We start from the raw sequence: 15866 nt of genomic DNA, 5'->3' as shown, positions 1-15866 counted from the left end.
AAAGCAAACACTTTTACATTGTAGAATAACCAAGAGTTTGGGACAACCAGAAATAAAAGTAGGAAACCAAACTCTAAGTCAAGGACTTTATATACAAAATGGAATATATATAATTATTTAATTTACTATCGGGTTATCGGTTAACCCGTTAAGAAAAAAATCTAAAACCGTTAAGAACCGATAACCCAATAACAAAAAAATCAAAACAGTTATCAAAATCGCTAAATTAATAACCCATTACGGATAAATTGATAATATTTTTTCAATTCTGATTATCAATTTTGATTCGGTTTTGAACCGCCCTGCTACGTATGCTACTAAAATAGATGTGTCTTTCAGAATTGATAATTTGCTCATCTGTTAAAACGTGTTTCGAAAATATTTGTAATTTGGTAATTAATAGGATAAATAAATGAATTAAATCAATATAAAATGAAAAAGATTTTGTATAGAAATAAGTTGAATAGATTATGCGTTTTTAGAGAAAAAAATAAGTGCTTTCAAGCCATAGTAAAAACAATTTAAAAAAAGTATTTTTTTTCCTCTTCAAATTCTTTTAAAATATTGATCAAGCACAAAGTATAAGATATAGTAATTTATTAAGTTATTTTTATTTATTATAGGAAAAGGTTCAATTATGTTATTGAAGTTTGAGAAAAGGCATGTTTATGTTATTTGCTAAGTTTGACTCATTTATGTCATTTTCGTTTGAGAGAAAGTTCATCTATGTCGTTATTGTTAACTGAAATGATATAGATGAATAATGAATCAAACTTTTAGCAAATGACATAAGTGAGTATTTTCTCAAAGTTTGATTTACATATTTGAATCGTTTTCCTTTTTAAAAAATAGTTTGATTAATAACGTGGCCGAATATAATTTACCACATGTAAAAAATGGTTTTGCAAAATCAGGACTGATTTTAGTTAACAAATAGTGACAACTGACATGTATAAATCTTTCTCAAATAGAAATGACATATATGAGTCAAACTAACGAATAACATATATAATTATTTTATCAAAATTTAATGACATATTTTGAATATTTCCTTTATTAAATTACTGTTTAGACTGAAGTATATTAAACAAAAAATATTTCTTTTATATTAATAATATGTTACTTCCGGTCATTTTTAATTGTCATGATTTTTTTTTTTAGAGTCAAATGATAAATACTTTGATTAATATTTTTTCGTCATATTGATATGCAATTTTTTTTTTGCAATTTATAGTACTTTTTATATAGTTTTTGAATATCTAATTTTTTTGTTTAAAATATCGAATTAATGTAATCTAATTTCACTTTGAAAATTAATTAAATTAACTTTCGAAAACGCAATATAACAATTAAAAGTAGACGGAAGGAGTAACTAAAAATACTTATATATTTTGTTTCTGAATTTTTAAATGATAACTATTTTGAGATAATTTTTTTAAATCTAAAATAAGAATTAAAAGGGCCCCCAACTAAAGAAAAATGCATTCATGTAGCAAAATCTTATCCAATAAAAAAAATGATTCGCTGACTAGGATTCGTGTCAAACTCAACTCATATATTTTTTTTATTTCTCTGGATTTCTCGAATTGACATTTAATTATATTTGAATTCGTACATTCTAAAATTTATTTTATGGAAAGTGTTAATATTTGATATTCGATTTTATTTGAAATTGTGCATTATAAGATTCATTTCTAAGTCATTTTGATTTCTTACTCAATATTCAGTATTCGCCTTAAGGTTTGATTAAATTTGAATTCACCTATCACGGAAACTCATTTTGAGAATAGTGTTGGTATTGGTACTTAAATGAATTCGATTTCTTACTCGATTTTGATGTTTATATTGAGATTCAACTAAATCTATATCCACACTTTGTTTATCTTATTTTTAAAAATTTATTTTTAAGGATTTGAATCTAAAATCTTTAATTAAAATATAAAAATATCCTAATCATTTCACCTACCACATGTTGGTGTGTCAAACTCAATTCAAATATTTGTGTCTATAGATTAAGTCTTAACTAATTAATGATGATCAATACCACGTATTTGCCACATACTCAATTTTTTCTTCACTTTTCTACCAAAAAAATATTAAACAAATTTCCTCATTTTTCTCCTAACAATATATTCCTTAAATTATTTTCGATAGATCCTCGACCCCTCAAATTTTTGCTCCCAAATAATAACCATTCACAAATTATAGGTCTCCTAAATTCAAGAATTATTTGGCAATAAAATCTACTTTTTTTACCACCCTTCCAAAAAAAATAAAAAAATCAATGGTCCACATGTAACATTTTTTTAAAATTATAAAACTTACCCTTAATTTCAAGATTCTTAATGGATAATTCTGACACCTTTGTCTCTTCTTATCTAAATCTTATCTATTTTTTTCTCATTTTTTTTCTATAAATACTCTAACAAATCACCAAACATTTCATTATCCATTCTCTCAATTTGACTCAAATTTGTTATTTTTCATTAATTAAGAAGAAAAAAAAAATGTTGGCAATATTCAAAAATGGTGTTGTTGATCCACCAAAGGAGTTGCAAAGTCCAGCTTCATTACAAGCATCAATTAAAGCTGCAACACCTGAAGAAACTATGAAGAATTTTTTATCTGCAAATCCAAATAATGGATTTTCTATTGGATTTATGAATAAGGCTTTTTTAGCATATTCTAATCCTTCAACTTCATACAACACTTTGCCAAGGTATTAATCTATCCTTCTTTCTTTTCTTAAAATTTTGAATTTGAATAGAGATGTTAATGGAGCGGAGCGGATATAATGAAAGCTCGTATATTCTTCATACTCTACTTGTGAAATTTTAACAAGGCGAGGTAGGACAATTCAAAATCTAAATTGGGATAATAAAATGTTAACAATGATGGAGCTAGGAATTTTACGAGGGTAAAATGGGGAAAAAAGATATTACTAGTAAGATTTGAAAATGCAATCATTTGTTCATTCGAAACATCTGAAATCATTGGGCTACAATAGTCTCTTGTTTTAAGAGTATCTTAAATATAAATATTTAATTATTTAATGTATCATTTCACTTGTATACCGGATATATTTTTTTTTTACCAATGATGTATATGGTTTTTTTTATATGATACAAAATTATTGATCTTCTTTTTTTGTAGGTTGTTTTGTGGTGTGAATGACATATATTGCATTTTCTTGGGAAGTTTAAGCAACTTGTGTGCTTTAAACAAGCATTATGGGCTTTCAAAGTGTGCCAATGAGGCCATGCTTGTGAGTGAGGCCTATCGGACCCTCCGTGATAGAGGCCCATACCCGGCCCATCAAGTCCTCAAGGAACTTGAAGGTAGCTTTGGATTTGTCATCTATGATCACAAGGCTGATACAGTCTTTGCTGCCCTTGTAAGTATACGTATCGTTTAAGTTATATACATCGTCAACTATTCAAAAATATCATCGGTGCATTCATTTTTAATGAGTGTGACAACATTTCTGGAGAGTTCGAATAGTATATTTATTTTTGTTACTAATTAATGAATGTTATGTATAGGGTGGTGATGAAAAAGTTAAGCTCTTTTGGGGCATAGCATTTGATGGATCTGTGATGATATCTGATAATGTGGATCACATTAAAGCAAGTTGTATCAAATCATTTGCTCCATTCCCAACTGGTATGTATATCAAACTTGAAGTCCTTGCCTATTTTATTTTCGAATTCCATGCATAGTAGAAGTTTAGTGCATCAGTATAACAATAAATCGCACAAAGGCTTTGGTCATGTGTGGATACAAACATGTGATGTGTGAATTAAACACTTGTTATATGTTTGAAGTCAGATATGAACAAAGCCTGATATTTAAGTCGATTAGGAAACTAAAGGGGCATATGTCCATATTTTATGGGACTTCAAAAAGAAAGAAAAACAATTACATTGCACTATTAGCACTCATAGTTGTTTGGCGTTAGGGCAGATTCAAGATTTGAAATTCGTATGTTTCAACAACGATATCTTTATATAGAATGAGAAATACGTTATCTTAACATATATACATGGTTTACACAAAGTTGTTGAATCCTCGTAAACTCATAAATTACATGTAGATTCGCCTCTAATCTCGATTATGATTGATGTGTTTTTGTAGGGTGCATGTACCATAGTGAAACAGGATTGAAGAGTTATGAACATCCAAGTTACAAGATGAAAGCAATGCCAAGAGTTGATAGTGAAGGTTCAATGTGTGGAGCTTACTTCAAGGTTGATGTTTACTCAAAAGTGAATAGCATGCCAAGAGTTGGAAGTGCAGCAAATTGGGCAACTTGGGGCCAATAGACATAGTTTTGGTCGTTTGAGATCTTTGGTCTTTATCTGAATCCGATGAATAAAAAAAAAGAGCTTATTTAATAATTGCTTATGTTTTATATTCAAATTGTATTTCAATTACTTTCAATCTTCTTGAAGGACCTCAACTTTGTAAATTGATAATGAGGTTTCCTAGATGGGAAGTTTTTTTTTTGTTTTTCTTTCTTCATTTACTTAATATGTTTTGAGTAGGAAAAACTAATGTGCAAATACTTGGCATTCTTATATGGGCTTATTTGCACTTCTTTTTCTATTTTGGGTTGTTTATAGTTTTTGTCATTAGTAATTAATAACTCTTTTATAAGGTATAAGTTTATATTTTTATATCATAATCTTTTATAAGTCATGTCTATACATAATTTTATATTTGACATCAATTTTATTGCTAAAGAGAATAAATTAATGATCTAACTCATTTAAAAGATAAAATATGTGATTTTATGTCATATATTTTTCTCTTATGATTATAAGTTTTAAACATTAGTAAAAGCTTAGCTAACATAATGCGTGAAAGGATCTTGAATAATTAAAAGGTAACATGAGAATCTTCAATGTCTTCTGCAAGTCGTTCTATTTTTTTAATGAATTTTTTTAGCAATGTCTTCTGCAAGTCGTTTTATTTTTCTAAAAAAACATATTCATTTAAAAAGAAATTAATTGTAAATAAGGAAATTTAAGAAAATATTCATTTGAAAACAAGTTAAATTGACACTTTTCACCAATAAAATAATTTTTTTGTGACGATAGAATCCAAGAATTACAAAATGAAAAATTGGTACTTTCAGTAACAAAATGAAAATTTCGATAGCTAAATTAAACTATACTAATAAGATTTTTGTGAAAAGAAATTAATGTTGGAATTTTCGGCCCATACTTGGGAAATTTTGCGGCACACACAAGCACCAAATATTCATTTCCCTAGGTGATTATGTCCCAATCATAATTTTCTATACCATATATTTGCACAAATATGAATATTCCACGTTTACATTTAGATTTTTGTCTCTGTCTCAAAAATTCATCCAAAAAATAAGTTTGGTACTTAACTTTGTTATTCTAATTTTGTGGATTGATAACATACATTTCATCATATAGATATTCTTTTTTAATTCCTATCTCTTCATTCGTAATAAAAAATTTCTAATTCGAGTCAACAACAAAAGATATCTTACTAAAATTATTACACTTTTTATCATGTAATGTTTGAATTTAAATTTAATTAAATCTTAATACGATCGAGATGGAAAAAGAAAGACGCGTGAGTGGGTGGGTGGGGGTGAAAAAATCCAAAAGGTAGTTGAGAAAAACAGCGTTTTGACAGTGTGTCAAGTTATATCTTTATCCATCGCTATCAAAGCTCTCCACATGAACAAATGAAAATGCTGCATAAGTCTTCTTCTTCTTCTTCATCTATCATTTCTTCAACGACGACGTCGTTTTTCACTGTCAAATCGCCCATATATTTTCCACATTTCTTCATATTCACGGCTCTCCGAAGTCTAAACTCAGTTTTCTGTGTTTTCATCAAAAATTGAAGGTACGTAACAGTTTTTATCTCTCTAAATTATTGTTTAGGATTTGGATTTAGCTAACTACAGTTTGATTTGCTGAATTTTGTGTTTTTTTCAAAAAAATATTTTTGTTGCTCCGGTTGATATCAACAGAATTATTGATTCAGAATTGTTCATTTTCGAAGCTCCATAAACACTACGTTTGAGGATTTGAATATAGCTAGCTAAAATTTGATTTCCTGATTTTTTTAAAAAAATTTGGTTGCTCCTGTTGGAAATTGCTGGCTAGGTTGACATCAACAGAACAATTGACTCATAATTGTTCATTTTCGAAGTTCCAAAAACACTATGTTTGAGGATTTGAAATGAACTAGCTACAATTTGATCACTGATTTTGGTGGATATTTTGTTTTTTCTCTCTGTATTAGTACATACTATTTAGGATTTGGATTTAACTAAACTAGAATTTGATTTCCTGATTTTCGTGTTTTTTCTTGCTCCTGTTAAAAATTGCTGGCCAGGTTGAAAACAATGGAATAATTGACTCGAGTGCAATTCTGAACTCATAATTGTTCGTTTTCGAAGGTTCAAACACTATGTTTGAGGATTTGAATTGAGCAGGCTACAATTTGATTTTCTGGTTTTGGAGGATATTTTGTTTTTATTTTTGCTAAAAATTGCTGGCCATGTTGATCACAGTGAGAACTTAATTAAGTTTTAAGTGATTAAGCTACAAAAAGTTTCTAGTCATGCTGATGAGTAGTATAGAGATTAATTAAGTTTGAAGTGATTAAAGCTGAATATGAGATGTAGGAGTTTGAAGTGATTAAAGCTGAATATGAGATGGAAGTTTTATCTTAGAGCTGTAAAAATATGACACTTGGGCCTAACTCAACCCCAAAAGTTAGCTTATGAGTGGAGGATTGTTCAAGTCCATATAAGCAGACCACCAACTCATTCCCCAACCAGCATGGGACTTTCACCCACTCTAACAAGAGCAAATTGGAAAACAGTGATATCACTGGTCAGAACGGGAGCCTTGGCGCAACTGGCAAAGCTGCTGCCATGTGACCGGAAGGTCACGGTTTTGAGATGTGGAAACAACTTCTTGTGGAAATGTAGGATAAGGTTGGGTACAATAGACCCTTGTGGTCCGGCCCTTCCCCAGACCACGCATAGCGGGAGCTTAGTGCACCGACCACCTTTTTTTTTTTTTTTTTATATCATTGGTCAAGAATTTTGATTTTTGGTATGTTAGCTTAGAATACAACAACATACCCAGTGTAATCCCACAAATGGGGTCCGGAGAGTGTAGAATGTATGCATACCTTACCTCTACCTTTGTGGGACAGAGTGGTTGTTCCCAATAGACCATCGGCTCAAAAGAAATGTTATCGAAGCAGGATTGCAAGAATATGTTAGCTTAGAATACTTAAAATTTTAAAATATGCACATGCTCACTATTTTTTAGATGGGCAAAAGCTTAAATATGTTACATTTTGCTGAGTTTTTTTAGGGTTTAAAACCGTATTTACTTGTACTAAATCGTTTTTAGATGGAATATAACCCATCAAATGACTCAAGTGCAATCTCCTCTCTGTTTTAATTCTTTGGTTACCTCAATACATCAGAGTCATCAGCTTTCTTTGCACTTCAATTACTGTTCTACTTTTAAAAACGTTTTCAGAAATATAAGTTTGATGGCGCTTGAATGTACTTATTTTGGTCTTGCTGATTTGGGTGATTTTCCAATTCACATGGATTTTGGAGTAAATTGATATGCATATAAATTTGTAGGCTGTGATGCATATATGTATAGTAGTTTATGTATATATGTGTTTTTATGCAATTTCTTTCTTTTTGGGTACCGAGAATGTTGAATTTTAGCTAATTGTTTCCTTCGTACTTAATCAAAAGAAACTTAATACATTAACTGTGGAATGCCTAAATTTCCAATAGTCGACATGAGTTGTAGGCCATATATTTGGTAATGAAATGTGTTTCTTTTAAAATTGGTGTGATACATCAATCCTAAACCAGTTGGTGTTAGTTATATGGTTCCTTGATATCCATTTTGCTCCATTTGGTCCTGTTTATTCCACTTCTCATTTTTTCAAAAAAAGAGAAAGAAAAGAGAAATGATAACTTTTCCTTTGATATCTCACAACTGTGAATATTTTCACTTGTCACAGAAAAATTGGGGATGGTTAACATGTAATTCTAATGTCAAGAGGCACTATGGTCAAGTAAGGAACCTACTAAAGTATAGATTGAAATGAACTGCAGCTGCTTTGGTGCCTCAACTCAGCGGCAGAAAAGGGGTGTTGATCTTGTTCATCAAGATACTGCAGGTTGGTGCATAGTTGAATCTTGGATATTAGCTGATCCGTTGTGTTCTCAGTTGAGTGAACTTTTTAGTTGTTTGATGAATTTGTCACAACTTTATATTGCCTTCAGTGTTAACCCTTATATTCCTCTATAGCTGGTTGATCTGTATGTGGCATTTTGATTTATCATGATTGTCGCGGCACTCTGTAGCTGTAAATCACTCCAATTCATTTTCTCTCTTTCCTTATCTAGTTATCTAATATCCCTTAGACTGCTGTAATCACAGGGCTTATGCATAAATGCACTCAAGATTATTTGGTTGTCTTCTCCCTTGCTCTTTTATTTGGCCCTCTCTGAATATCTTTGAGCTGCCTTTACATATTTGCAATTCTGAAACTTCTTACATCCATTTTGTGGATACGAGTTCTTTAACACTTCCAGCTCACTAATCAGTAATCATTGCTTATTTTAAACTAATTGACCTGCTTTCTGTAATTTATGCACCAACTTAAACAAGCGTGTAATTGTTGAGTTGTCCACGTCAGTTGTGGGGTGTGGATTTGATCTCTTTGTATGGTCCTGGATAATCCTCGTTTTATGATGTAAAGATATGGCACCTGACCCTAACTCAACCTCAAAAGCTAGCTCATGAGGGGAGGTTTGTCCAGGTCCATATAAGAAGACCAAATTCTCATCCCTCTATCGATGTGGGACATCTTAACACTCTCCCACACGCCCAGACCTCAATTGGAGCGTGAACACTTCTAAATGGGGGGCCATCATCGGTGAACAACAAATTGGGATGGGCTTGGCTCTGATACCATGTAAAGATATGACACATGGGCCTAACTCAACCTCAAAAGCTAGCTCATGAGGGGAGGTTTGTCCAAGTCCATATAAGGAGACCAAATTTCCCATCTCTCTACCGATGTGGGACATCTTAACAATGAGTTAACTTTTTGGGGTTGAGTTAGGTCCAAGGTCCATTGCTTATCATGGTATTTGAGACAAATCCATCTTAATTCTTGGTTTAACCCAGTATTGGACCCCCATATTATGTTGTCTATACTCCAGTTGATAGGCCCCTGAGCGGGGTGGGGGGAGGGGGTGTTGAGTTTTTCCATGTCTGTTGTGGATTTGGTCTCCTTATATTTTTTTAGGTGAATCCTCACCTCTTGATCTAGCTTTTGTATTTGAGTTGGGTCCGAAATCCATTTCTTATCAGTAACGAATGGAGCGGTTTGTACACTAAATGAAACCTATTTATTGGTCAGTTGTTTGTGAATCATTAGAAATAAAACCTTCTCTATGTTTGCCCCTCGAGATTGTGGCTTAGTGGTAAGAGTGTCGCAAGTGATGTTTGGGTTAGATGCACATCACGAGTTCGAATTCTGCTGTGAACAAGAACCTGGTATCTAAGTGAAAGATAGAGGGTCGTGTCCATTATTTACCGAGTTTCAAACTGTATATGCCAGCTGGCCCTCAGAGTTTTCATTGTTATATTTTAAGAAAACATTTTCCATGTCTACAAAATATGCTACAACCATGTCAAAATGGACATTGCTTTTGCTATTTTTAGTGCCCAAGAGAAGTGAAGCAGACTGACAGATTATTTAGACAGAAATAAACTAAAAGATAACATATTATAACCAGACATAGTAAATCTAGTAATATAAGTATGCAAGAATAATTAGAAGCTGAAGTGGGAATTGATATTAGTGAATGCATGTGCAAGGTGAGATTAAATGGGAAGCCAAAGGGAAAGACAAAACTTAAAATATGATATAAAATAGTAATTTTATGAAGCAATCTACCGTTAGTTACTTCAGATATGAACTGCTAATTTTGTTGAAGAAAGAAGAAGCATTTCTAAGAGAGGTATATCTCAAGTACAGAAGGTAAATGCCTCTGCTCGAAAGACAAATGCCTGTATGGAGAATGGCCTTTCGGGTTGCTTTGAGTGTCTTACTAGGCTGGTCACACGTAAAAACAAAGTGGCTCCAAGAACCTCAAATATGGATGAAGAATGAGGATCTGGTTTGGAAATCTGTGATTAGGAGCAAATCTAATATAATACTAGTGTATATATATAAGCTATATAGATGATGACATGTTCCAGAAGCAGTTGACATTTTGATCTTGGTCCAAGGGGTCAATTTGACTTTGCCTTTGATTCCAAATGTAAAGAAAAAAGTCCATCAATCAATTACACCTCAATCTGATTAGTTGGGGTTGACTATGTGACCAATCTGTCCAGTATTTAGAGAATTCATATCATAATTAGACTGTTTTTTACGTTGGCTGTCAAGTGATTGCACCCTTCTCCGTTATCCAGCTTGGACAAGGTATGCTTTGCAAAGCACATAAAAGGACTTGCTCCAAATTTGCTCCAGAATCTGGAAAAATGGAAATTCTCTTACACTAACTAATGTGGTAGGTGTAATCATCGAATAGTATCACAACGAGCGAGAAGAAGAACTTTGAGTATTCCACTAACTAGCTTGCGCATATATCTGATTCAGATCATCTTATAAATGGTAAGGATAAAAGGATTGGTCAAGTAGCACCAGTATTACTTACTTTGATTAAAAAAAAGTTTTACTGTACCAAGTGATGTGTAAAAAGTTATACAGAGGCCATGCATCAATTCTCACAGTTAAAGGATGAAAAAGTTCCATCTAGTGGTTGTTTCCGGGGCCACCATGAAAATTTGGTGAAGAAGCAATGTCTTACACTCTATTCTTGGTCAAAGTTTGACGCCTTACATTTGTTGCTTAAGATATACTTCTATCCATCTCTTATCTGCAACAACTGTTATCTTTACCTTCTTTTTCATGGACACACTAATATTTTTTCTGTCAGGCCGCTCCACTGCAAAGACAAAGAATATTTCATACAGTGAATTACGAAGAGCAACCAACAACTTCCATCAAAGTAATAAAATAGGGCGAGGAGGTTTTGGAATAGTATACAAGGTTCAACTCTATCCTATAAATACTTCTCCCCATTTATATGCCTGAGCTTTATTGCATGGACAACTTCCATTTGCATGCGACTCGCATGGTGCAATTCACAGAATTACATTGCCAAAACCTTTAGATGTTTATCTGCAGTTCTCCAAAATTTTGTATTCCAAACTTGTTACTACTTACGATGTGATTAGCTTTTCATATTTTCTGCCTCTTAAAGAAAGTTGTTTCAGAAACATTTTAGGTCCTGCACCTGCCAATGTCAGTTCTTGGTTTTTGCATATACGTAATATGACATCAAGACTTTTAGTGAACAAAGTCCTTGGACTTAATTCTTATGGTGCATTGCCATGTTTGTTGAATGATGATTCAACTTTAGTGCAACTTTGTAGGGAACTCTAAGAAATGGAATGGAAGTTGCTGTGAAGACGCTTTCTGCTGAATCGAGACAGGGGTTGCGTGAATTTTTGACAGAGATTGAAACTATATCAGATATCAGACACCCCAATCTGGTTGAGTTGATTGGATACTGTCTTGATGGAACTAACCGTATCCTGGTCTATGAATATTTAGAAAATAAGAGCCTTGATCGAGCACTGTTTGGTAAATTTGCTTGGAATCAAAGAAGTACTTCACCATCTATGAATGGGGTACTGAAAATGGTGCTTGCTTTGCAGGTTCTAGTACAAGTAATATCAAATTAGACTGGGACACAAGGGCTGCTATTTGCTTGGGTACCGGTACTGGTCTTGCTTTTCTACATGAAGAATTAGTGCCACATATAGTGCACAGGGACATCAAAGCTAGTAATATACTACTTGATAAGGATTATAAACCAAAAATTGGAGATTTTGGACTGGCAAAGCTTTTTCCAGATAATATCACTCACATCACCACGCAGATAAAAGGAACCACGTATGTCTCCTGAATTTCTTGCTGAAGCTTCAATGTTTTCCGTGGCTATACTTGATATCACCATTCATCCGTGAGTTCGGTGAGCGTGAGCGTTGATTATTTTAGAGGTTGGGTATCGTTATAAATCTTTTATATACACCTTTTAAATAAGTAGAAGGTACTTTTTCACCAGGTGTGTTTGGAACGAAGGAAAATATTTTCCATGGAAAACTCTTTGAAAATAAGTGATTGTCTTATTTATTTTTGGTGTTTTGTAAGTATGCAGAAAATAGTCTCAAAGCATTTATTTTAATGTAGGCAAACACTATGTGAGTGGGGGTGGTGGAGGTTGGGGGTTATTGGTGGTAGAGGGGTGGAATGGGGTGTGTTAAGAGGATGGGAAGGAGTGGAAAGTCACTTAGGAAAATTGTTTTCCTACTCCATTAGAGTAGTCATTTTTCTCATTTTTAAGTAACTTGTTTTACTAGAGAAAATATTTTCTAAACATTTTGACCAGCCAAACATGGGAAAATCAGAGAACTGTCTTGCCATATCTAAATTGATTCTTTATTTTTTTTTAAGAACTGTCTTGTCTGAAATGTGTTTACTCATATTTTACCTCTTCCGGTGGTCAAGAATCAAGAACAAATGTCCCTCATAGCACCTTGCTACCCCTTGCCTGATATATGTGTGTATTGGTCGTATGAATTCACCGTCTTTACCCTATTCTTGTACGTATATTGTGTCAACTAAGAAAAGTAGTGGATTCTATAATCTGCCTCGAACTACTGAAGTTCTGAATGTTTGGTGTTAGAGAACCCAGGTCTCATGCTTTAAATTTTGAAATGGTGTCATGGGGTAACTGAAAACAGTGTTCTTACTTCTACATCTTTTTCTTTTCCAAACAGTGGCTATCTGGCACCTGAATATGTAATGGGCCGTCAATTAACATCCAAGGCTGATGTTTACAGTTTTGGGGTCCTAGTACTTGAAACAGTAAGTGGCAGGAGTAGTAGCAGTGGGACATGGCAAGGGCAGAAGTTACTCCTTGAATCGGTGGGTATAATTTTCAAAGTCGTTAATTTCTTTCTAGATATGCACTCTGGTTCTCAATAGCATTAATAGTCTATAGCATGATTTGTTTACTTGCATTTGCTACTATTATTTTCATATACTGATTATTGTTATTTAAAATTTGAAAATTTCTAAGCATGTCAAGATGTGATTCTATAGATAATAGGGGTGAATCTATCTATGATAAGTATATATTAATCAGAATCTGTCTCAATCTCAAACTAATTTGGATGGTTGTTGAATATTGAATTACCCATCATGCTCTATTTGGGGGAAATTTCTTGCCAATACTATAAATAAATCGTCTTGTAAAAATCTCCATTTGGTGAGTGTATGATTTATCTTTTACTCCTCCTAGTGTTGTGCAAAGTGAACAGTTGTTGGAGTTTTACCAAAATCAATACGGTTTTAGCTATAACAGAAGATGTTGGAAGCAAAGGATCTACATAGACAAATACCAACTAGTCTGAATTAAGGTTTGGTCACTGTTATTACACTTATATTAGGTTCCTTGTATTAAAATTACGCTAACATTAGGTCCATCGTTTACCAGTAGTCTTTTAGTCTTTGGTCTCGTTAGAGGTTTATCCATTAGAGTATGAATAGCTGTGAGATTTAGAGAACCTCTTATTTACTAGTACTGGAATGAAATGAGCACAAATAGAGTGGAATGGAAATGGAGAATTCATACACTTGACTCTAAGGCATAGTTGTTTGGAGTCTCAAATAAAAATGTGTGCTTGGTGAGATTTAGATTCAGAGTGACGGAAAAAAAGCATGAAAAGAAAATTTGAACCTGCTTCACCAATTTGGGATAAAGGCCCCAAGAGTGCAAATGGAAAATGCTGTTACAAAGTTGAGCTGATCCAACAAGGTATTCATTAGTAAAAATGCTACTTACAGCTATAGGAGATTGTGCCGACTATCAAGGATTCATGTTATTCCGGGATGGAGGATCTAAAGCCCAATTGTCCAAGTCGTTGTACCAAATAGGTGCTGTATGATTGTTCAGAAATGTGGTCTTTATTTCATTCTTGGACTTTGGTTTAGGGGGGTGAGTGGGTGCGTCGTCAAGGAAGGCTACAGAGAGGCGTTTCTGAAGTTAATTTTTCTAGTATGAATTTCTATGTGGTCTTTCTTTCAGTCTTGGATTTTGGTTTAGGGGGGTGAGTGGGTGTGTCGTTAAGGAAGGCTACAGAGAGGCGTTTCTGAAGTTAATTTTCTTGTATGAATTTCTATCTGTTTACTTCTAGATGTCCTCACTTGATTCGCTTATACTGCTATAATATAATAATTGAACCGCTCACATCATAGTAGTAGTGTAAAGGCCGTAAGCCGGGAGGCAGCCATATAGTTGTCTTCACGATCATTTACCAGTCATACAAATAGACAAAGAAGCAGCAACAACAACAACAACAACATACCCAGTGTAGTTCCAAACAAGTAGGGTCTGGGGAAGGTGGAGTGTACGCAGACCTTACCCCTACCTCAGAGGTAGAGAGGTTGTTTTCGATAGACCCTCAACTCAAGGTAGACGAAGAGTAAGCTACACCAAGAAATGTGAGAATACACTGCTATGTTGTGGTTTTGCTAGTTGAATCTTGCAGTTTTCAGGCTAAATAGTGAGGAAACTTTTCAAGGTTACAACAAAGTACAATCCGTTCCTTATCCTTTTTGTCTTCTCGCGAATTTATGATATCTGGTCTTGATAATACAGTTTCTGTCATTCTTGTAACTGCCAAAGGTTTTTTTTTTAAAATCTAATGACAAATCGAATTACAATTTACTGAATCAGGCATGGGAGTTCTACGAAGAGGGAAGGCTGTTAGAGTTAGTTGATCCAGAAATGGGCGATTTTCCAGAAAAAGAGGTCCTCAAGTACATTAAGGTAGCTCTCTTTTGCACACAAGAAAAGGCAAATCGAAGACCGATGATGAGCCAGGTTCTTGACATGCTCACAAGAAACATCAAGCTAAACGAGAAAGAACTCACACCACCAGGATTTTTCCAAGATTCGGGTGGTTTTAGTAGCTCACAACTAAAACTGAAGTCATCTGAAAGCAGCACAAGTCATCAAATGAGTTCTGTGCCCCTTACAATCACTCAGGTGACACCTAGATAATCAATTACTCTTTGTGAATGGCAATTGAATTTATTTAGGAAGAAATTGTTATTACCCCGCGGGGCTTTGGTCAGGGATAAGGATGCAACACGTGATATGTGGATTAAGTGCACTTCATGAGTATGATCGTGCAGCAAATGAAGTCTAGTATTTAAGTCGGAAAGAGGATATATGGAAGGTCCATACACCCCGGAGTTTCGAATGTGTGCACCAACTAGAGCTGTGGCAGAAGCCAGAAGCCATAGGAAATTCACTAAATGATACTCTATTTTTCTTTCTGATTATTTGGTTTTGTCCTTAAAGGAGTTCGTGTTTTCATCAATCTAAAGAGTCTCTTCTCTTGTATGCATAGGATGAGAAGACTAGTCAAATTGTATAATCTTTATTTTTAAAATTTTATTTTACTTCCTTTTTCCCTTCGGTCTAAGGTCTATTTAAACGGCCTCTTTACAGGTAAGGTCTGCATACGCTTTACTTTTTCTTTCTGATGTATTTCTCGTCTTCGTATGTGATACTACTACTCATTGCACCAAGTGGTGTGTGCTCACGAGTGATATACACAAATGATTTTAGAGGTGAGTAATCTTGAACTTTTTACCTCACTTGTTGGATAAAA

General features: G+C 33.6%; 2 protein-coding genes across 3 annotated transcripts; both read left to right on the top strand.

Annotated features, from left to right (window-relative positions):
* Nucleotides 1-2436: 2436 nt before the first annotated feature.
* LOC125859924 (stem-specific protein TSJT1-like) lies at nucleotides 2437-4356 on the top strand. The gene is made up of 4 exons (XM_049539780.1): nucleotides 2437-2719; nucleotides 3154-3394; nucleotides 3543-3663; nucleotides 4135-4356. The coding sequence occupies exons 1-4, from the start codon at nucleotides 2508-2510 to the stop codon at nucleotides 4320-4322; spliced, it is 762 nt and encodes a 253-aa protein (XP_049395737.1). The 5' UTR covers nucleotides 2437-2507; the 3' UTR covers nucleotides 4323-4356.
* Nucleotides 4357-5700: 1344 nt separating this feature from the next.
* Nucleotides 5701-15670, top strand: LOC125859927 (cold-responsive protein kinase 1-like). Of its 2 annotated transcripts, XM_049539784.1 has the most exons (7): nucleotides 5701-5889; nucleotides 8056-8214; nucleotides 11054-11166; nucleotides 11553-11763; nucleotides 11838-12075; nucleotides 12963-13110; nucleotides 14924-15670. In XM_049539784.1, the coding sequence occupies exons 2-7, from the start codon at nucleotides 8139-8141 to the stop codon at nucleotides 15248-15250; spliced, it is 1113 nt and encodes a 370-aa protein (XP_049395741.1). In that variant the 5' UTR covers nucleotides 5701-5889; nucleotides 8056-8138; the 3' UTR covers nucleotides 15251-15670. The 2 variants fall into 2 exon arrangements, with proteins under 2 accessions (XP_049395741.1, XP_049395742.1); XM_049539785.1 differs by lacking the exons at nucleotides 5701-5889; nucleotides 8056-8214 and having other exon boundaries at nucleotides 11540-11763.
* Nucleotides 15671-15866: the final 196 nt, after the last annotated feature.

Source organism: Solanum stenotomum, chromosome 3 (genome assembly GCF_019186545.1).
Source record: "Solanum stenotomum isolate F172 chromosome 3, ASM1918654v1, whole genome shotgun sequence".
NCBI lineage: Eukaryota > Viridiplantae > Streptophyta > Magnoliopsida > Solanales > Solanaceae > Solanum > Solanum stenotomum.
This window is presented reverse-complemented; position numbering and strand designations above follow the sequence as displayed.

What these genes read in the sequence shown, in the direction of transcription:
- LOC125859924 (XM_049539780.1), top strand. Translation starts at nt 2,508, where the DNA reads ATGTTGGCAATATTCAAAAATGGTGTTGTTGATCCACCAAAGGAGTTG. An exon ending in TCATACAACACTTTGCCAAG is followed by an intron (nt 2,720 to 3,153) that starts GTATTAATCTAT and finishes CTTTTTTTGTAG; the next exon opens with GTTGTTTTGTGGTGTGAATG. An exon ending in ATTTGCTCCATTCCCAACTG is followed by an intron (nt 3,664 to 4,134) that starts GTATGTATATCA and finishes GTGTTTTTGTAG; the next exon opens with GGTGCATGTACCATAGTGAA.
- LOC125859927 (XM_049539784.1), top strand. Translation starts at nt 8,139, where the DNA reads ATGAACTGCAGCTGCTTTGGTGCCTCAACTCAGCGGCAGAAAAGGGGT. An exon ending in ACGCAGATAAAAGGAACCAC is followed by an intron (nt 12,076 to 12,962) that starts GTATGTCTCCTG and finishes TTTTCCAAACAG; the next exon opens with TGGCTATCTGGCACCTGAAT. An exon ending in AGAAGTTACTCCTTGAATCG is followed by an intron (nt 13,111 to 14,923) that starts GTGGGTATAATT and finishes TTACTGAATCAG; the next exon opens with GCATGGGAGTTCTACGAAGA.